At 39.2% G+C, this 22,468-nt stretch overlaps 1 protein-coding gene across 4 annotated transcripts; it reads right to left on the reverse strand.

Moving 5' to 3' along the window:
* Window positions 1–94: 94 nt before the first annotated feature.
* LOC149029755 (uncharacterized) lies at window positions 95–19,717 on the reverse strand. Of its 4 annotated transcripts, none has more exons than XM_089142096.1 (9): window positions 18,358–19,717; window positions 16,056–16,244; window positions 14,334–14,426; window positions 14,054–14,236; window positions 13,873–13,975; window positions 13,576–13,761; window positions 5,462–7,980; window positions 1,463–2,049; window positions 95–950 (listed from the first exon to the last, which is right to left on the reverse strand). In XM_089142096.1, the coding sequence occupies exons 1-9, from the start codon at window positions 18,586–18,588 to the stop codon at window positions 809–811; spliced, it is 4,233 nt and encodes a 1,410-aa protein (XP_088998222.1). In that variant the 5' UTR covers window positions 18,589–19,717; the 3' UTR covers window positions 95–808. The 4 variants fall into 4 exon arrangements, with proteins under 4 accessions (XP_088998222.1, XP_088998221.1, XP_088998224.1 ...); XM_089142095.1 differs by having other exon boundaries at window positions 1,463–2,052; window positions 18,358–19,716; XM_089142098.1 differs by having other exon boundaries at window positions 858–972; window positions 1,463–2,052; window positions 18,358–19,716.
* Window positions 19,718–22,468: the final 2,751 nt, after the last annotated feature.

Consider the following 22,468-nt stretch of genomic DNA (forward strand, 5'->3'; position numbering starts at 1 on the left):
CTGTCTTTTCTGTAAACCAAATATATATATATATATATATAAAATAAAAATAAAAATAAAAACCTACAGAAAAGGATTTTGAGAGAGGCAAATGAGAGTTTCAAAAGCAAAATGTTGATTAATTAGTGCAACTTTCTACAGTGTCTCCTGGTAGCATATAATGCCAAGGATTACAAAGCTTAAAACAGTGAGTAGATTTTGGGGCAGTCAAACACCCAATGCAGCAGCCACAACAGTACAGATGGAATTGGTGGTACAATATGTCAGTAGGGAACACCACAATTCTACGTCATCTAATTTATCATTGAAATTAGTATGCTACAGTTTAGAAGCTAAAACAAAGCAGATGCAAAGAGATTATCCTAAAACCCAAAGCAAAAAAAAAGGAGAAAGAACAACAGGAAAGAGATGCACAGAGGACCCAGAACCCGGGGGGGTGGGATTAAGGGAAAAAGCAGATGGCTAATTGACGATGATATCACATATCTCACCTACGAGAAAAGGGTTTTAAAGAAAAGAGGAGAAAAAACAACTTAACTCTAAACCTGAAGGATCTCAAAGTAGAAAAATGAAGTTAAGCAGTGCAGAGAAGGAAAAACAAAACAAATCGGTGGGCGGGAAGAACTAATTAATAAAAATACCCCCTTTTCCCCCCCCCATCATCCTTCCTGTGCTGTAATATAGGTGTAGGTTAAAAAATTGACTAGTAGTGTACATACAAAAACTACCCTAATGTGAAAGGCTGTCCACTAATATGAGAGAAATATACAGGGAGAAACCCCTTAAAGCATGAGACCCAGATTCCTTTTTAGGAGTGAGGTGAGAATAAGAAGGCATAATGAGAAGGTTTGCCATTATAGTTGTTCCCACCACCATTACCTCCCTGGTTTGGAAATGACAGAGGTGGGAAATCCTCATCCTTCAATTGATAATTCCTCTGGACCGCCGATCTGGCAAAATAATTAAACCCTCCTGTTAAGATAATACATCAACAGCATCACAAGCAATCCCAGTAAACAAATAGGAAGAAAATAATTGGTAAGCTCAACAGTAAAAGAGAAGCAAAGTGGGCTCAGGTATATTATTGCAACGCGCATGCTCGTCAATATTGTAATTCATTCTGTTAAGAAAACAATCAAATCTGTCATCAATTAGTCACTATAATTCAACCTCCAACTAACTAGTACATAAGGGTGTTCAGACAGATTTTTAAGTAAGGCAACTTTTTCGGCAACATTGTGCTATCTCTGGAGAAAGGACAACTGCGCTAAATCAATGGCCCATTTGATGCCCATTTGATGTAGTAAAGGCCAAGGCTCAAGTAGAACTGGAACTCTTCAATTCGAAAATGTGTCTGGTGTCTTCCTAGTTAGGCGAATCTTATTTTTAATTTACAAGATGTATAAAATGTAAGAGTACATAGAAGGGAGGACAGGTGAAGCAAGGGACAGTTAAGACTTACCTGTGAAGTTTCGGTGAGGATGGCTGATCAGGCGAGGATTGTGCAGTAGATCCTCCTTGAAACCTTTGCTGCTCATATACACCCCTAACTGATCCTCCTTCACCAAGTTGTGATGCATCGTTTACACCAGAAAAATGAACAGGCCCAAGAGAACCAAACTCAAGCTGCTCAGCAGGTGAACCGTAACCACTGTTGTGATCATAAGAATACAACATGACAACAGGTCCTGTTGGTGAGACACCATTAGAGTTCACAGACGGTAAGGGGTACATGCCATACGCTACATTGTTTGAGCCACCATGTAACGAGGAGGAGTTGTATGGACCACTGTGGGACTGATATGAGGAGTATGAATCATGCCTAAATGAATCCCAAGGCCTGTCAGCTCGACTTTCGGCAGCTGACAGGCGGTCTGGCTTGGAGGATGGCTTCTCAGTTTGGTTTCGGTTGTGGCTACGCCCAGTCGCCCGTTGTTTTGCATTTACGTTCCAGTTCCCTTCCCTGTCTCCATGGTGATCATTTCGGTCATAGTTATAACTCCCTCTGTGGTTTCTGGTAGTAGTTGCTTGCCGGTCCCGGAATGAAATCTTCTAATAAATTTAACAGAAATCAGATGATTCAATTCTAACCAAAGCTAGGAATTAAAAGCTTAAAGTTTTATGAGGGGGAAAAACAAAAAAACTAATAACAAAAAAAAAAATCCATTGATGTCTCATACAAGACCCCATGCATTCAAAATAAACAAGTCAAAAGTAGAGCGTGAAGATGTTCAATGTTGGCATAGATCTATTTGTGCGGTTCATTTATGTATTACCTTATTGATTTGTTTATTTATGGACAACAAATTTATACCAAAACTCCATGGGGGTTGGAAGAGTTCTAGCATTGTATGCAAACTCACTACCACATAAGGAAGATGTTGAAACCCAAGGAAACAGCAAGAAGCTATGGGAACATCTATGGTCTTTGAACCAGATTAGACAGGACCAGGGGATGGAGAAGCATAAAGCCTAGTGAAATCCCTAGCTGAAGTAAGTGGACAAAGTGCCATTAACAGAATCAAGCCAAAGGGTCTTATCTTTTTTTCCTTTCTGGTTCATGGGGGAGGGGATGGGGGCTTCCACACTTGAATGCATACTTGGGGAAAGGAGAGGGACAAGACCAAGAACCAACAGAGATGATATGATGATTTTAGAAGCAGCTAGATGAGCATTTTGGACTTATATCCACTTTACACACTGGGGCCTCATGGCTTCTTTGGATGTGAATCACAATCGGATTCAACATGATTCCATAATGACTCCCCAACCTGATGTAGCCTCAAGTGAATGAGAGTCAGTTCTTCCAGGATCTTCTTTAAGAGACCAACTCATATGGGATCAAGAAAAGGTTTCTTGAAATTTTGGTTATGGAATATTGGATGGATTACGGGTATGACCTCAACTGGACTCAAAACTCGTGCTTATATTTCCTTGAGGAAATTTATCCAGTCCGTTTCTAACAAGGAAATGGACCATCTATTTCCTTATAGATGTATGACGTGTCCCAATATCACATCAAATGGTTGAAATCCATTTATAAGTCACATAAAAAAGTTGTGATTAAATTTAAGAAAAAAAATGATGTGACTAGTAAATAGATCTCAACCTTTTGATGTGATGTTGTGACATGTCACACATCTACAAGAAAATGGAAGGTCCATTTCCTTGTCAGAAATGGACTGGATATTAGTCCATTTCCTTGGTAGGATTAATTGGTATGGAGCAATATCAAGGATAATAGGGTGTTCGTTTTGGAGAAATTTAAAATGATGGAATACCTGGTGAGATGGGGCAGGTTCTTAAGATGTGGAAAGAAAACTTATGGAAACGAGGTGAAACTTGGAGGGGATGTAAATGGTATTGGGATATGACCCACCAAGTTTGGTTGGGTTTAGATGGCTAAATTAGAAGATACAAGGGCTCTTGTTTTAGGGGTTCGAGGGAGTACGAAAACTCAAGAAAACTTTATATCTTAAAACCGGACGGCTAGAATGGGGATCTAATGTTGCTAGGATTGGGAGGAGGATGTACCTAAAGCTTGGGACAGATCTAATGGTTAGATTGACATAAATCTGAACTTGAAAAGTCCAAAAATTCAAGAAAATATAAAAGAAAGATGATATGAGGAGGGGAATGGAATTGAGTGCTGACTTGTTACAAGTAACGCAAGTCTGGTAACGGGCTGAGATGGAGATGGAGATGGATTAGTGAAGGGAGGCTGTAAGCACTGCCAAAGGCGAATCCTTCAAAGAAAAACCCTAGGTTGCTTACTCGATCACATTGAGATCCCTTACCACTGATGAAAACCTCTACTAACAACTTTCTCTTAAGTCTTAGGCATAAACACTCTATTAATTGTATTCTGAATTCTGTCCTCTGTTACATGCCCTGGGCCTTGATTATAGTCTTACATAAGAAGTCCTACTGAAATTTGGACTTAGAACCGACTCTCCTAGACTCAACATACTAATCCAAATCCAATAGAACTCTTAGAACTGAACTTAAAAAGACTCCCTATCATATCCTAGACTGACTCAAACATTACTTAAAATGAAACAAAACATGAAAAGACTATGCTGCCCTTATAACTTAAGTTGGGATGAATTTACAAATTAAACCAATTAAACTAAAATAAAAACCTATTTTCGTACTTGACGGCTTGACCTAAGAACTAAACTTAATAGGCCTATAGATAGGTATATGACCAGAAAAACCCGCTGAATAATGGACCAACACCCATATCTATCAACTATAAGTTGATTTCCAAGCGTAATTCGCCAATTTGGAACCGGACCTACATCACAACCCATCCCCCCCACCCCCCAGGTAAAAAAAAAAAAAAAGGAAACCAAAAAAAAAACTAAAGAAAGAACACAACCCTCTAGTGTCATTCAGCTTAACAATGACAACAAATTCTTTTCGGAATCAGGGCCAACTTGGAATGTGGGGTCTCTAGAAATCATTTGAGCATGGTTATATTCTTGTTCAGAGATCCAATGGATCAGACGGACTCAATTAGTGTGAAGTTTAGGCGATCATTCAAGGGCTGGAAATATCTCTTGCTAATTCTGAGACAGCTGGGACTGTGAAAGACTTGGTTATTCAGCAGCTTAACAACTCAGATGAGGGAGCCAGGTATCTATTATTGCTTTCTCACACCAGGAAAGCAAGAATCCTTTGTACGTGGAAGTTTTCCTTTTCATAGAGGATGAGATTTGCTGATTCTTTAGTAGGAAGGTTTGAAGAAAATCATTGTATTTGGATCCTTATCCTTTGATCTAGTCTCTTCTAGGGGTTGGCTTTGCTCTCTATCATGTTGTTTTCTACCTAATTTCTTTTACTAAAGGAGTGGTATCTTTTGACATTGACTCAAATTTGGATGTCCAAGAACCATAACCACAAAATATGCCAATACACACAATTGGAAACTAGCAAAATCAGACGCCAAAATATGAACTTTAGCATAACATGAGAATGTGCTGCCATCATGCTCAAGCCCACAGTATAATCTGAGTTAATTCCACATAAGCCGAGTTAGCTGCCATTAGGAAATGAAAAGTTCAAAGCTCAACAGTTCATTGGAATGGGTAAGGTCTAACATGCATGATTCGATCCCATATAGTTTTTTTTTTTCAAAAAATTAAAAATAAATAAATAAAGGAAAGAGTAAACCTTAAAAAGGGTATGAGATCCATATCAGCAAACAAGCATTTGCAAAATCATTGAGCCTTTAACCTCAAGGTTGCACATGTGATCAACAAACTATAAAAGCTAACAGAGGCTGGCTATAAGTTCCATGTCAAAGACCACAAAAGTACATTATCCATGCCCATAAGACATTTGAATATACTACATGCACTACTATTCTACGCACCAACCCTAAGTAATCAAAAATAAAAATAAATTGCAGCTACAGTACTGAATAGCAAATTTAATTCTTGTTTAAGGTTTTTCTTACAGGATTTGGCAGATAGGTCCCTGTACCACCACGATATCGGGGGAACTCATCACCATAACGCTGATAAACACCAGCAGGCCTACTAGAGCCAGGTTGGAGTGGTGCAACTGGAACAAGACGAGGGCCATAATTCATAAGCTGCGTGACGAGATTCACATTTGCAGAAAGAGGTCTTCCAGGACCCTCCCATGGGAAATGTCCCTGTAAATATACAGGTGGCACCATTACAGGTGAAGGATAAATTACAGGTCCATGAAACCGAGGGTTCTGGCAAAATCGGCCATACTGCAGGTTTTGCCAATGGCTAGCAAAGTCACTGTTAAGAATATCAGATTTGTGCTCCTCAGTAAGCTCCCCAGGGTCAACAGTTTTCATAGAGTTAGAATTATTGAATATCTCTGAATGAGCAAGACTGTCAGCTGAATCAAAGTTTTGATGAGACTGATTTATACGGCTGCTATCTAGGTTGTCCTCCCTATCAGTATGGCTTGTGGATGCATCACTATTTCCTGTCTCAGTTGGAAAATTGTACACCGGAAGCATTGTTAGGAATGGAACTGGAGGTCCTGTTGGATAAAATGCAAAAGGTACCACCCCAGAATTATCCATGGGTCTCTGTCGTGAACCTGAACCCACAAGCATTGGAGCTACTGGTATCAATGAATCTGATCCAGGAATCTGTCCTGATTCATAACCAGCTTTTTGATGGTTTCGAACATGTGGAGAGGCCACAGATGTAGACACCGTACTTCTTTCTGCAATTTCATCACTCACAGTTGACAGAGGAATCCAATCTCTGTTATCCTCATCTGACTGACCAGAAGCATTATCAACTGACAAACCCTCATGTTGCCACCCAGTTTTTCCCTTACCATAAGTAGTAGCTGTAGCTGGAGCTGCAGAGGTTACTGTTTTCCTCCCACGCTTCTCTCTTGTTGACTTTGAGACCTTCAAAGACGATGACTCCCAAGAACTCTCAGAAGACGGTCTACTTCTTGAAGAACTAGTTTGTGAAGAAGGTAAAAACCTCAAATTAGAATTTCTGTCAGTGGAGTACATCTCACTGCCTCTGTTGTGTTGGTGCTGAAAGCTATCACCATGATCTTCCCTTGTCAACCCTCTGCTTTCCTTGACAAACTTCTGCTGAGGTCTCACAAATGAACTGCCAGAGCTATTAACCTGAGATGAAGGAACAAAGTTAACTCCTACAGAAGTTGGTTGATGCTTTTCATCCAATGGTACACCCTGGAAATTTCCATTATCAGCATTGAACCCTCGAGTCGAACCTGCATCTTGCTCATGCCAGAAACCATGATCACTATCCTCCTGGTTTGTCTCTGAGAAATCCAAATTCTCATTACCAACTTCAACTGTTTCCTCTGGATTAGAAGCCAACCCAACATTGGAGAAATAATGGGAGAATGGTGAAGAAACCTGAGCAAATTGGAGGTTGGAGCCCCAGGGAGGCTCAAAAATGGGTATATTTGTTGGAACCATTCCAGCCAAATTTCGTTGACCATAACCCATTGAAGCTAGAACAGATGATGGAATAGAAAGAGGCAAGTGAGTAGAAGCTAGATTCATTGGCATCTGCATTTGTCCATTGAAACCATGGACCCTGGAAGATGCCATCATGTTCACAAGGTCTTGCTCTTCCTGATGCATCTCCATTGTTTCAGCAACAGATGAGAGCCCCTCACTCATGGTACCCATGCCATTTTCATCATGGTAACTATTTGAAACACTGTTTGAATCAGCAGCAGCATCAAGGCTTTGATGTGATGAGCTATGCTGCAATGATGATGGATCATCACTCGAAGATCTAGCACTATGACTTCCTGAAACTTCACTGACCAAATTCTTCCTCCTGTTATTATCCTGTCTGGCAGAAATGATTTGGTTTTTCACCATCTCTGACACCCTATTATGCCTCCCCCGTGTTGAAATTTCTGCAGAAGTGTCTGTAAGTTCCGGACTAGAACGTGTCCTAGCAAAATGGTATCTTCCCTGCACTTCATTCCCCAAATAACTAGAACTCCTCTGACTCTTCTCGTTATGTGCACTCTCATTCCCACTATTATTCCGTGAAATTTGATCAGTCATCCTTGATCTGTTTATGTTGCCAGAAGTCCTTTGGTTTTGATTACGAGAAACTGCTGAAACCTGGCTGTTCCTAGACATGGCTTCTGAAGGGTGAGCACTTTGTTGAGAGGGCATTCCATGGAATGTGTTATTCCCCTCAGTCTCAGATTCATGACCACTTGCACTCTCACTCTTCTTCTTGCTGCTTGAATAGTTCCTTTGATTCTCTGACCCATTCATTTGATCCGGTTTTGATGGTCGCAAGCGCCACAAATCAGAATTTGGTGCATCCGGGCGGTTACCACTTCCATGCCTTTCCCATGTGTTCATGAAGAATTGGTTGACTTCAGCAATCAAGTCTTCTTTTGGACAATCAAGTAATCTGGCTAGCCTTTTAGCTCCAAAAGCAAAGGCACTACGAATCCTAAAGAAATTCCCTGCAGAGAATATAAGAGGATGTATAAACACAGGATGCACTGAACAGACGAAAAACACATCACCTTCATGAACTAATGAATGCACACATGCCAGCATCTGTTCCCTTGTTGGTAAATCTTTCCATTTGCTTGCACTGAACAGACGAAAAACACATCACCTTCATGGAACTAATGAATGCACACATGCCAGCATCTGTTCCCTTGTTGGTAAATCTTTCCATTTGCATGTTTCGAAATGAAGCTTTGACTTTTGAGTCAATAAATTGCCACTAGAGCCAATTCAAAAGAATAGTCATCAATTCATCTGACAGCCATGGAATAAATATTATTGTGGGTTTTTGTGCAACAGTAAAGTTTCTCCATTGCAATCCAGTTGATGCAGCTAGATATCAGACTTAGTAGGGATTATTTGGGATTAATATGCTATAGTTAGTTTATTAAATTCTCTTAATTTTGGTAGTCGAGCAGATATGTAGGAAGTCTTCTTGGGTTTCTATTTCGTCTGTTGCTTCTTTTATCTGGTTTCCAATTTAGAATAGGTTTTCTTTTCGTTTTGGTTTCATTCAGTCAAGTACATGTACCTGTGCAATGAGACCTCAGATTAGAGCTTCTTGAATGAAAGATATTTTCGGTTGAAAGCCATTGTGACACAGATCCATTGTAAAGCTATAGCTGAGGATTGGGTTGTGTACAAGTTCGGCCTTTTATCCAATGGATTCTTATATGGTAAAACATTTTATAGGGCTAAACTACGGGTAGTTAAGTTGTGTGCTGTTAGAAGCATCCTCAATATTGGCCTAGCAGTAATACCAAGACCCTCTTGGAAGGGGTACCGTTGTCCTTTTCATTTGCTTTCCTTGTACAATTAACCTACAAATATTGACTATATCGGGGAGTTCTTTCCTGGTTATTGAAGTCCGGCAATTGCAGCCAACTTTGTTTTCTTCTTCTTCACTCTGTTCTTTTTCCTCTTATCTATTACACAGTTAACAAGGCGCTGCTTGACCATTCAGGCACTAGCGCCTAGACATCCAAGTGTTGCTTGGTTGCCATGACATTTTACCCCCCCCCCCCTTGGATGCCTTGCTTGCTTAGACACCACGACGACTACATTTCCACATTTTATAAACAAGATAGCATTACAGCAAGATTGTTGATGACTGCTACATAATCCTACACCTTGTTCTCCTTTTTCATTATCAATTCTTCATCTCCTTTGTTGGTGAATAACCCGTTTCACGCTTCTGTTCAGCTTCTTTTAAAGGGGTAGAACGCCCGAAGCTATTTATTGGATTTTTCAGAGACTAGTGCATGGTCCAGATAGAGAATTAGTCTTCCCGTTATCAGGTATACTTTGTTGATTGTTTGAGGAGTTTACATCAATCAAGCTTGGATCAATCTCCTGAGTAGTTGCTGCCCATGACTTTTGGATCCATCATGTCAGCTCTTTTCCAGCAATTTCTAGAATTCTATTCTTTGATCAATTTTTGGGCAGCTTTCTTTGGTGGTAGCCTCTGCATTTTCAGAGTAGAACCATTCTTTATCAGAAGTAGTTCATGCACTTTGTCTCCACTTTTTTCTGCAATTTTTCTTGGCATTTCTTTCTAATTTTTTAATGGCCAAGGCTTACAAATTTGTTCATATGGGTGAATAGAAGAATATAGTTTGTTGAAGTAGTGATGTCTTCTACTCATCATCTAGTTAAAAAGGGCTGGTAATTTTCAGCGATGGAAACATATTGTTAATTTGGTTTTGACTGGCCGACGCCATTCAAAACACTTGACATAGTCTAACCCAATATATCATGGGATGCCATGGATGGACAGATTTTAGAATCTATCGAATAGCATGGAGCATCAGATTGTTGACAAGGTCACTCATATCCATGCAGTAAAGGATTTATGGGATTAACTGAATATACAGTATTCAGGCGTTAATAACTTATCTTGTATCTATGAAGTGTCAAAGGATTTTTATTGTGCTGAACTGCTGATCGGAAGGGTCAATTGTTACCTCAATATAGTGTAGACTATAAGATGTACGAAAACTTAAATTCTTTCATCCCAATCAGTTATAACATGAACCAGATGCAGACTCAACAAGAGCAACTCACACCCATGGGTTTTATGGGCAGCCTTAGAAAGACAGCTTCTTTACTGTTTTAGTTAGCTCAATTTAGCCACCTAAGCCAGTGGTTTAATTTAAGTCATGGATTAATTGAAGTAAGAATGTGACTAGCACATGACTAATTAATATTAATCAAATGCAACTAGGACTTTTTTTTATTCTATTTTAATTTTAATCAATTTAAGTCACCAAATAGGTTAAGAACCGGATTGGGCGTTCCCTTTTCAGTGTAGGCATCTATTCTTGGGCTTTTTATATAGGTTTGTAATAACACATTTAATTATTCAAATTGATTTTCAAGGAGCTTCTGCCTTCTGACCCCTTTCATGAGAGATCTACTTCAGCAAGTTAGATCAAAACTGAGGGTACTGGTGATATTCAACTCTTTGAAGAGGAAAATGCCTGATAGGTTTGAAGATGGCACTGGTCCAGAATCCTTGACGGTGTGAAGAACGTACTTTAAATCTTCCTTTCATTAAGTTCAAGAAGAAACAATCACTGCTCATACTCAGATCCAATTTCAACAATCCTAATCTGAAAATCCTAGCAGTCCAACCAGCGAAGAGGCCCCTGCAGGGTCTAGGAAGGGTCATAAGGTATGCAGCGTTACCCTGTCATCACAGAGAGGCCATTTCCAGAATGACATCTCTTCATGTTCCTGACATATTTTACCCACAGTAAGTGTGAAAAGAGAACAAAATCAAACCGACCCCCCCCCCCAAAGACACCACAAAGGCCCCGCCCCAGGTGTGTCCTCTGTGGACCCATTTTAGGGTTGGGATTTTGTGAACTGTAAAATTTAGGGTTTACCTAGGGTCTTCCAACAACTAAATCGATAATTATATGAGTCATGAGACACCTAAGGGCTGCTCTGAAATAGATGGGAATTCTATGGCAATACTAGGGAATAATAAATGGGTTCTTATGAGATGATGGGATGAACAAAATAATATGGGAGGGAAAATTTATTAGATGGAGATCCAACTCTAGAGTTTATGGGTAGAGTATGGGTTTAACAAAACTAGATGGAAGGAATAGGGAAAAGATTTTAGGCTAAACAATTTCTTATGGGTTGACAAGAACTTTTCTATCTTCCCTTGTTCTTACTTTCCTTCCTTTTCTTTCCCTTTCTTTCTTTTCTTTCTTTTCTTTCTTTTCTTTTCTTTCTTTTTTCCTTCTTTCTTTTCTTTCTTCTTTTCTTTCTCTTTCTTTTTTTTATTTTTCTGTTTTTATTCTTCTCCGTTTCCTGATTCTGCCACGAGGAAGAAGAGGCAGAGAGAGGGGCTGAGAAATTTTAAGGAGGGTGGGATAGGGGAATGGGCTAGAAGGATCGTAGTGGGTGAGGGAGGGACTTGGAATGTTGTGGGGGTCTGTGAAGGCTGCTGCCAAGGTGCGGCAGCAGGGGAAGGGGGTGGGAACCTGCGCAGAACAGAGGAGGAGAGGGGAAGGGCTTGCCAGAGTTTAGGGAGGGGCTGCGATTGATGGGAAAAAGGTGGGTGATACTTGCGACGGGAGACCAGAAGGAGGAAGGGACTGGGATTGCTGAAACGTACTTGAAAAACCTTGAACACTTGCTGGAATTGTTGAAGAAGAGTGCTAGACAGAGTTGCTGATCTTGAAGTAGAAAGCTTGACTGAAAAATTCGCTGTGCCCCCTCAAACAGGAACCACAGTCCTCCAACCTCAATATTCTTATTCAATAATCAAACTTAACTTTGCAAAGAAATACTAGGCTTATTTATAACCTACTCCTAAGAGCGACTCCTTTACAGATTTGGATCCCATTACATCGAATCACAGCCAAGCAAATAACATAATAAATAATAAAAGATCTAATGGATTAAATTGACACATGCTGAAATAAGATCCTAATTAACTAAAGACTCTAATAGAGATATGCTAAATGCTATTTAATTAAAAACTCTAATTGATGTGCTAGAATAAAAAGAAACCAAAGACTCAATTACACTTGTTTGACTCAAACTGGACTTCCTAACTAACGAAAACTCTTCAGAAAATAAAGAGAATTTTAAAAAAATAAAAATTAGGGCTGGTTCTGACCAAAGTACCCTCTTTAGTAGAGTGAACGGATCAGATAGTGGTAATACCATATCCGCATCCTATTATATTCGGATAATATCCTATCGGTTTTTGGACGGATTCCGTCGGATTTGAATAATAATCGGATAATTATCTTTTAAAATAGATTCTCCTAAATGGGTATCAATACCGATTGAATGCAAATTTTTGACCACCCGTTGACATCTTTACCATTTTATTTGTAAGAGTTAGGTTTGAAATTTAAGAATTTAAAAACTTTGGTATTTATATTAGTAGAAAATTTAGAAAAATATTCACATATCTCAAGTAAAAAAATTATAAAAATAAGAAAACAAATCCAAATAAGAAACTTAATAGGTAATTTTATAGGATGGATAATAATCAATCGGAAAGGGTATACCATATCCGCATCCTATTAGTAATTTGACAGATTCAGATACCCCTAAACAGATTGGGATACAAATTCAGAAGCAGATTTCAGTTATCCATTTACACCCCTACTTTAGGGTCACAAGCCCACTTTAGGGTTTTGGCCAAAAGGTGGTCAACCTTGTTCACATCACCCTCTATACTGTATACTGTTGCGCGAGTTATTAAAAGAGATCCGCCACTCAATATCACAGAATGCAAGGTTCACCTGTACTCCAAATTACTACTATCATGAAGTAATGCATTGACACCCTTTTCAAGCTCCCTGTTCTTCCTCTCGTCTCATTCTTTCAATTCTCCCTTGCCACTTCATCCCTCCCCCTCCCCCCCCCCTGGTTCAACTCCCCTCAAAAATAATTCCATTTTTTTTAAGGCACAAAAATTGGATGGCTTACTCCTCTCTTCCTCACCCTCCTTTTTCAATAGTCAAACTCCCAATTTTAACCAGTAACTACAAACCTGAAACTGCCCTTCTCATACTTCTCTCTGTCACTGAAAATACATCACATGTTGAAACCACAAAACCATCCATGTCAACAATTTAGCCGTAATCAATTACAGTAAAACTCTGGTGAGATCAACTGCTTTGTAACTGAATCTAGTTCGTCTAACTCAAATCTAACTGTTGTATCCACAGAATTCAGTCCCAGTAACTCCATCACAAAAACAAACACATTCCCATTTTCTGATATCCAGGAGGCTGAATTTGATCTCGCAACAGCATTCAGCTAATCTTAAAAGTGTTAAGATACTATTATGCAAACAGAGAGAGAGAGAGGCCATATGCAACCTATGTTTACTCAAAAGCATTCTGACACATATGCAACCTATGATTTATAGCCGATTTAGGAAGAAAAACTTAGATGGGCAAACTTCATTGTTTCCCAGCATCTTATTTCAATCGTCAATGAAAAAACACACAAATTTCACAGGGCATATAATACACAGAATGAAGAATATAACGTAAGAACTTAAATACCTTTGCTTACACTGCGTCCAAGATTATTGTTTGTACGTAAAGGATCAATTACGTTGAAATGTTTGGAAACAAAGGGCTGGCCCTGGTTTTCTTGACCACCAGGGAAAACAGCATAAACCGTGCTACAAGAATCTAGAAAGAGTTTGCTAAGCAATAAGTCTCCACTGTCCTTTCGTGGAGGTTCCGCTGTAAGACATCCAAACAAAATAAGCACTGGTGAACTGGAAGATATTTTTCTAATGACAAACTACAGGAAGTGTTCACAGAATGAATAGTACATATGGATCCGTGATATACCTGTTATATCTGGAAGCAAACTAATGGCCACTGGGCCCCAGAGGCTCACACAAAAGTTATCCCAATCAAATTTACTAAAGAATTCCAGAAAACGATAGAGCACCTGCAGATGTGAGAAGACTTTTAACTAGGAAGTTCAAAATAAAGAAGCAGAAATGAGGAAGGTGCAGCATGTAAGTACCTCAAGGGGACCGGCAAAATTATTGTTGAAAACATGAAATATGTATAGAACCAATGTCTCAAGGGCATAAGTTGAAATAAGTCCATGATGAGCACCCAACACACGGCTCTCATAGTAACACCATGCTTTAATCAATATAATGCTGCGCTTGAATAGATGATTTTGATTTATCAAATGGTCAACCTGTGTAAAAGGATGTTTTTCAGGGGAGCATACACCAAGAACTTAAGTTCATGAATCAAGCAAAACGTCCAGAGACCACATGCTCAGAAAAGCTCACCTCCTCAAGAAAACAAAGGGTACATAACCCACCAAGCTGATTAAAAGATATATCTACAACGATATTTTCTACAAGACATTTTATTATCTTCACCTGAAGAAAGGAAAGAAAAAGTAAATTTCGAAGGTTGGTTCAAAATTCATAATGACAAATCAAATAGATGATAAAGAAAAATGCGAAAGCAATGTTCACATACAGCTATATCAAGGCAAAATTTCTGAAGGACAGCGGAGGGAGGAGAAAGTGGGACACATGATACAGGGAGGCAGGGCTAAACCACAGTGTTCACCTCCAGGATGAATAAGCAAGCAATCCTAAGATATCTAATGATCTCATAGAAAAATAACCAAAAAAGATTCAAGATGAGAAGCAACCCTTTCTTTACAGATACATTGAAATGAAAGCACATTTGATTTCAATTCTCATTGTTCAGTCTCCTATACATAGTGAACATATCAAACATCACAGACCGAGCTCTCTTCAGCAACATCAACCGAGCAAGAAAAGCCAAGTTACTTCTTCAGGTGTGAAAAATTCTATGAAATATTTTCAGTCATTTACTCTGCAGTCTTGGATATAAGGAATTGACGGTGGAATAAGATATTATCAGCATACTGTGGTTGGAATTTTAGCTTCTTTAGCTCACATGGGTGGTCAGCTCTAATTTGTCACTGTTAACTTGTCTTTGGATAAGTTTGTTTGGCTTTTCAAGAAATTGAAGGCACAGATGTTTTATAGAGACCTAAAATTAAAATTCCAGCACTGCCACTGATCTTAAGGCCCTAGGGGAAATTTTGCCTTCACCGAAAAGGCTTTTCTATCTACTAAAGAATCTCACTAATCCTTGAAGGCAACATCAATATGGGGGTTCACAACTCTCTCAGGATTCGTCCAACTCTGTCACAAATCTTTGTACTATACATTTCTCAGCAACTAGAATGATTGAACAGTGCTGTTGGTAGTTGGTACAGTATTCCATCAGAAGGTCCTTGTCAAGTGAACTTTCAAAGCCTAAGTTTCTTGGAAAGATAATAGAAACCATATAAATAGACTCCTCTATTTCTCCCAGTTTCATTATTACTGAGATTCAACCTTATCCATGTCTGAAATCCCACACACATCCATACCTCGTAACTCATTCTAGCTGCACAAGGAGGTAAAAAAGGGAGGAGAAAGGGCCCTGGGGTGGGCACCCAGGGGTTTGCAGATATTTACAGAAAATTCAGAAGAAAAAATTACATGAAAACAAAATTTGAAGTTCATGAGAAAAATGAGAATGCAGACATATAACACGTAAAAGGAAATCAATACAATCAGGATTCTGCATCCCAATATTTCAGCCTTATCCCAACATAAAAGGGTTGGGTATACAGACCCTCACAAGGAACATGATCAATATTTAATAATAAGAATAAAGGGGACTCGACAAACACAACTTACAAGACTACAGATCAGTCTGAAACAAACTAACGGAATCCAAGTTACCATAAATAAAAATGGATAAAAGCACCTAATAAAAAGGGATCAGTAAATCAGTTACTTATACAAGTTTCTTGATGATACAGAAAAAAGTTAAGACAGGGGAAGAGCGAAGAAGAAGGGAGAACTAACTAGGAGGGTGTTGAGATGCTTGGATCAGAGCCAATTATGAAGAATATGGAAAAGACAGAGATATGGTGTCCAGAGAAAATATAAACATTATTTGTGATCAAAATATCTTACTTCTGCCTGAATGTACTGAACTTCTTTTACACGGAATTCAGCATTCTCATTTTTCTCTTCATTCTCAAGCATATCACGAACCTCACTTGCCCAGGTATCCTTCAAATTCTGATTCTTACTGAAGGCAGTTAGGTCAATATCCCCATCTGGTAAGTAGGTCTTCAGAGGCACAGATCCAAAGGTGAACACCTGAAGTAAATCAAGATATTTACAAGCTATCAACAAGCATATTGAAACTGAAAAAGACAGACAAAATTTTGTAACGAAAAAAACTATCCCAGGAGGACACTGAAGCCCCACATTCCCAAGAACTTGTAATATACCCTAGCAAATTATTAGGTATGCTAGAGCCTAGAAGAATATTTTCTTAGTAGAATGCCATGGTCATCAGTCCCACTTTTAAATGCCAATAAAGAAGTGGAAGAAGAAGTGCTAAAGTCCAACAGTATTCATCCATAAACACAGTTTAAATAAATAAATAAAGATACAGCCAACAGACAACTTTTTACAGGGGATAGTGTTTAATTTCGCATAATGCCACCTCGCCCTCATTATTTAGGGAGATCAAGGACAATTCTGCATGCAAAGACAGGATGGTAAAAGGGAAAGGAGACTAAAATGCCACTTCTTGAATCTCACAAGAGTTGCATGGTATTTAAGCTAGCAGAAGTCATTTATCTACACTGAAAATTTTGAGGATTTTGATACTGAATACTACAGGTCTCAAGCAAGAATGAACTACCCAGAGGGGAAAAAGAGTACTAAAACATTTTCTGATGGCCAAATTATGCCATGTCCCCTCTTCATGAATTCTCATCAACTGAACTCTAAGAAAATAAAAATAGGAACAATAAGAGCACTGAATAGCATCCCCTAGAGGATACTAGGAACCATTTCATTTTTTGTGATTTAAACAGGCAGGCATCACCAGCCTCAGCTGAAGACATTCCAGCTCTGGACATTCTGACAGTACGGAAAGTGAGACGTTTTACTGTCTTAGCAATCAGTTGCAAAATATATTCATGTGAGAATGTTCCTGCTTTTCAGTTTTAACAACCTTGGTGCTTCACCAACCCCAACCCCCAGGGCACTCTTGCAAACAGGAAAAAATGCAGCATCTCTTTAGTTCATAAACTAACAGCAGCAATGTAACTGTCAGAGCGATCAACCAACTAAGTGGGCCAGGCTACAAAAATCAAACTAAGTCATCCAACACCTATGATGCACGTATACAACAGCAACAACAAACTCAGCCCTTTCCATATGAGATACACACACACATGCACACGCACACACACACAATACTTGATTACCAGTCCTTGCAAGCATTCACAAAAATACAAGGAGTGGAAAGATACCAGGCATCAGTAAGACATCATGGTACGGTGTTTTCTGGACTACAAGATCAAGCCATTATAAAGCCACATTTGATCAGTAATTGTAAACAAATTGGGATACACTTTATCAACATTTTTCTCTTCTATTTGAATTCATCCATATAACTCTTTCAGTAGAATCAATAAGCGCAATTGCCTTGAGGGAGCAGTGATTTAGGGAAATTATCGGCACCACCACCTAGATTACCCCTAAAATTAATCTCACCTTAAAACAAATAAAATATCAAGTAGACCCCCTAGCCACAAGTTATTTCTCAAACAGGACAAGAATGCCCCTCCAATAATACGACATGTCTATTGTATACCTTTATTTAAAGAACCAATAAAATGAACATGAAATCAACTTGCTGAGAGATGGATCAAGGAATCATTGCCATTATGTTACTTGGTTTTAGGGTAAATACTATTTACAGCCCAAGGCCCCCAGTGGGCTTCACTAGAGCAGCCATCCTCAAAAGGAAATATAGACACCCATGAAATGATTGAAAAAAAAACTTCATTTGTACGACTCTAAAATGGAAGATTTTGAAGTTTCTAGATCAAACCTACATACAAAATTGAAATGTGTACATAGAGTACCAGAATAGTTGCATACGCTCACCAGGTTTGACAGGAAAATGGCAATCTACGAAATTAATATTAACAACAATTCTTTGTCGATAAGAATGAAATGGGCCTCAAAATGTAAAGGAAATCCAACATCAGGTTGAGACTACAAAGTCATCCAATACACCAGCTGATGCAACTCTATTTTAACTTGTCACTAGACTCCCTATTTGCCGGCCCATGCTCAGTCACAAGAACACAAATTTGAAATAAAGTTGCCACTAATAATGAATAATACACACAGAAAAATGCACAGAAGATACGAGGGAAAAAAGAAAATAAATGCAACATTGGCCAACCTGACAGGAGAAACACTTCATAATGAGCCGCTGGACGTAATCTGCAACAGCATTTCTTCGGTCTTCAGAAGGTGGGTTGGGCTGGATGCAGGCAATCAGCTCTGCAGTTCTCTCTTCAGCTATAGACCATCTATCTGGGTCAAGTACCCGAGGCACGGATGCCACTTCATTTGGCAAGAGGCCATTTGGCAAGAGGCCAGTTGGCTGCGCCCAGCCAGCATGATCGCCCATACAAGACTAACCCGTAGCTAACCCCGTGCTGTCTAAAAGACTGCCCTCTCCCGTGAGAGAGGCTGAGGGGGTGACAGAAGTACAGAGATAGCTCTAAAACTTTTCTGCTTCAAGCTTTCAGCACACTTGCCCACTAATGCGCAAGGTGAATCAACTCTACCAATCACCAAATGGGGCGAATGGAATAATCACCTTAAGCCCTTTAAGATTAGTAGTCAATAGAATAAACTTTCAGCCACAACACCAATTCCCCACCAAATTCCAAACTCAAATGCAAAGCAGAAGTTACCAATGTCTTCTACCCAAAAAAAGAAGTTACCAATGTCCAATGGCTAACAATCAATCCCCTCGATTAAAGTTATGAAACTATAAACCATGTCAGAATCAGAAGCTGCCTCAGCAAAACCTTGGACGCGACGTTAACACCAAGGAAGAGCAAATGAAGGTCAAGAAATTGCTGCGTCTAGTATCACCTTCCTAATTGAGCAGTCTCCGTGAAGTCGTGAAGCTCCTAATCGAATACGGAACCCTATTGGAACAGCGCCCCCGTTGTCTTCCTGTAACGCCACAAAATGATGGGGAAAAGAAACAAGAAGGAACACTAATTGAAACAGAAACCCTAAAGTTAATAAGATCAAATGCACCAGTCTTGAACCCAGCCAAAAATTATCAAAACCCTGCCCACAACACCTCCAAAGTTCGATGAGAAATTAAACTAAAATGGTACACCAGTAACCCTTCAAACTCTATTTTCTTCAATGTCGACGAATCCTAGCAAAAACAGGCCTGGATCAGAAACACAGTCCGATCAAAAACCAGGTTACAGAGACAAATAACGCCCGGCGGGTGGGAAAGGGATGTTGGGGCAAAGGTAAGAATGAATCCACCACCAGGTGTAAGGTAAGGGATACGGATTTTCAGAAAGCTTATCGAACACCAAACAAAAATACGTGAAAACGTACCAATTGAAGCCTTCTGTATTCAGGTTTCGAGAAGTGGATCGATCGAAATTAGGGTTTCAAATAAACTCTGAGCAAAGTGTTTTGATGATATATGAGAAATGTGAAAGAAGCTGGAAAAAGGATCCAAACAGAAGAGAAAGCCAGCGAGAGGAGGAGAGGAACCAAAGGAATAGATGTGGACTGTAGATCTGTTACAGACCTTATCTCACGCTTGGATTGGTATCTTTTAATTTTACTAGTTGCAGAACGTCACATCTGACACCAATCTTGATATGAAAGATTCTAATCCAACCGTGAATTTAGAGATCAATGATCCCCTGTTTTTCACTTGTGTTACAGTGTCAGGTGTTCTGCGTATTCACCATTAATTATCTCATAAGCACAGAACAATCCTGAAGAATTCAAGGAAATTGGTTCACGAATCTTTAAAATCGAGCTGAGAATTTTAAAAATCGATGTGAGCTACAAGCTCAATTCGGGAAATTCCCGGTGTTATGGATCGAATCTGTCCTTGTCAACGGGTGGGACCGTGGGAAGAACAACAACTCTCTTACTCACGGCACTACTGTTTGCTTAACGAAAACGAAACTGTTCATGAATTCTTCAGCTATAGTATGAGATCGATGTCCGAACGTTTGAATTCTATTTTTTTTTTTTTTTTTTTTTTTTTGGTTATCAACGTTTGAATTCATTTCGAGACAAGGTAAATTTTTATTTTATTTTTTTTTGGTAAAGGGAGACAAGGTAAAATCACGTCTTATATTTAAATTATAGGTAAAAACTACCTTGATGTAATCAAAATGCACGTAAGCTGACTCAAACGAATCTTAACTCTAGAAGAGACAATGGGGACAAAATTATTTTATATAATTTTACTGACAAATTTTCAACCATTGTCAGTTTTTATTTGTATATACTTTTTGTAATCAACCAATGTCAATTTGTATATATATATATATATATTTTTTTTTTAATAAGAAAAAATGAAAACCATTATCCAATGAAGCTTATTTGGAGGACCATTGAATATCTTGAGCCTCGATGGATTGCATAGTTGGCAAAATATCAATGCCTCTTAATATGAAGTTAAGAATTTGAATGCCCTTCAGACATGAGATAAAATTCTATTTTATATTTAATAAATCTAGATTCATTGATAATGTAATCAAAGTGCTAGGGCGTGGCGCGGCCGGTCAGGGGAAATGGAACGACGTGGAAAGGGACGAGTGGGGGGGTGATGAGTAAAGCTACATGTCTCAAACGCGTCAAATAATTTGTGATGGTCCCACAAACACAATTTTTACCCAGTGAAGTCTAGTTTGAAATCTGTTGTCTCCGGCCGTCCCGGCCCTAAGTTGGCCAAAACAAATCTTAATTCTCTATAAACAAGGGGGAAATGTAAATCTCTCTTTTTTTTTTTTTTTTTTTTTTGAGGGGGGCATAACTAGGACTTTCATTTTAGAGAAAAGGGATAAGCATTTAGAAGGGGCTAGATTCAACGAGTGGACAAAGGCCAACACTTCTCGCTGTAAAGAGAAGTGACCTTCCTAGCAAGGAAGTCTGTAATGTCATTAAGCTTCCTAGGAAGAAAACAATTTCACAAAGCTTTCACAATTCATATATCCTCAACAATCAAAATAATGTTCGAAGCTATAGAGCATAAAGGGTTTCAGATGCTTGAAACAGTATATTCGCAGTCTGTATCTCTAATTACCCTATCAACACAATCTCCCAACATAAAGAGTAGCGTTGATTTGATGGCTAGAGCTTCCCTTGTGATTGTAGAGAAGATTATAGCCGGGAATTTTGTTAGGATTAGAATGATCAATCACACACACAATCAAATAGAAAACAGAGAAAGAAAATGAGACAGAGATTTTACCCTGGTTTACCTCAGTGTGAGGCTACGTCCAACATTAGGTTTTTCACTATATTATTCTTGAAAACAATGACATACAATGTTATGTTACAATAAAATATATATAGGCGCTTAAAAACCCTTAACCACGACTATTCATGGGCCCAAGAGTTCCACCGTTGTAGAGTTTCCTAATAGGCCCAAACTGCAATGAAACTTTGAGGCCCACAAAAACATGGACATTCTACAGGCTATGGGGGCGTTGCCCCCACACCCCCGCCGGGGAGGTCTCCCCGGACCTGCGCCCGCTCACTGGGGAGCAAGACTCTGTATCTGTCGGCAATATAATGTGAAGCATGAGCCATACTCAACAAATTTGCGCTTTCCCTGGCTATTTCGACCCAAGTAGCCGATACCTCCGCTCAATCTTCCTAGGATTAAGGACACATAAGCATTTACTTTGATAAGACCATCTATATGAGGGATTCATCAATTATGTTTCAAGTTGATCGTTTGATTTGAGTGGGAATTCGAATTAGGGATTTTCAAGCTTTCAACTTAGTTGAATTCACCGGATGCTTAGCTCGCGAAGAAGCACCACAGGAGACATCAGATGGGACACGCGGAGGGCAAGCACAGGCAGCGGGCCCCCCGGCGTATGTCTGTCTCGCTGTATAATCTGGTTTACCAAAAAAAGATGCTTGGGTCGCTGCTTTGATGATTTTCAGAGGTGAGAGGCTGCCATGGTTTATGGCCAAAGGTAAATTCATTTCTTGCTAACCAAATTTGCCAAAAAACGAACACTGCGTATCCTTTACTTGCTGACTCTTTGTTCCTTCTCTTGATATCGTTCCAACTGAGGATGCATTCGTTTAATTTTGACCCTCGTTCACCTTGAATAAGGAAGGAAAGTTGGGAGCTGAACCACACTGCTCTGGCTAGATCATAGTCCAGGATAATATGATTAGCAGTTTTAGTCTTCTTGCTGCAAATCTTGCAATCAGGGTCAACAAGAATGTTTATGATCTTGATAGCTTGACCTGTAGCTATGCCTTGAGCA

This window comes from Hakea prostrata, chromosome 1, assembly GCF_041222555.1.
Source record: "Hakea prostrata isolate BN-2017 chromosome 1, UWA_Hpros_2, whole genome shotgun sequence".
Taxonomy (NCBI): Eukaryota; Viridiplantae; Streptophyta; class Magnoliopsida; order Proteales; family Proteaceae; genus Hakea; species Hakea prostrata.

Coding starts and splice junctions, on each gene's coding strand:
- LOC149029755 (XM_089142095.1), bottom strand. CDS start 18,588: ATGGGCGATCATGCTGGCTGGGCGCAGCCAACTGGCCTCTTGCCAAAT. Junction 14,427..16,055: donor TTCAGTACATTCAGGCAGAA/GTAAGATATTTT, acceptor TCCTTTCTTCAG/GTGAAGATAATAAAATGTCT. Junction 13,976..14,053: donor ATTTTGCCGGTCCCCTTGAG/GTACTTACATGC, acceptor TCACATCTGCAG/GTGCTCTATCGTTTTCTGGA.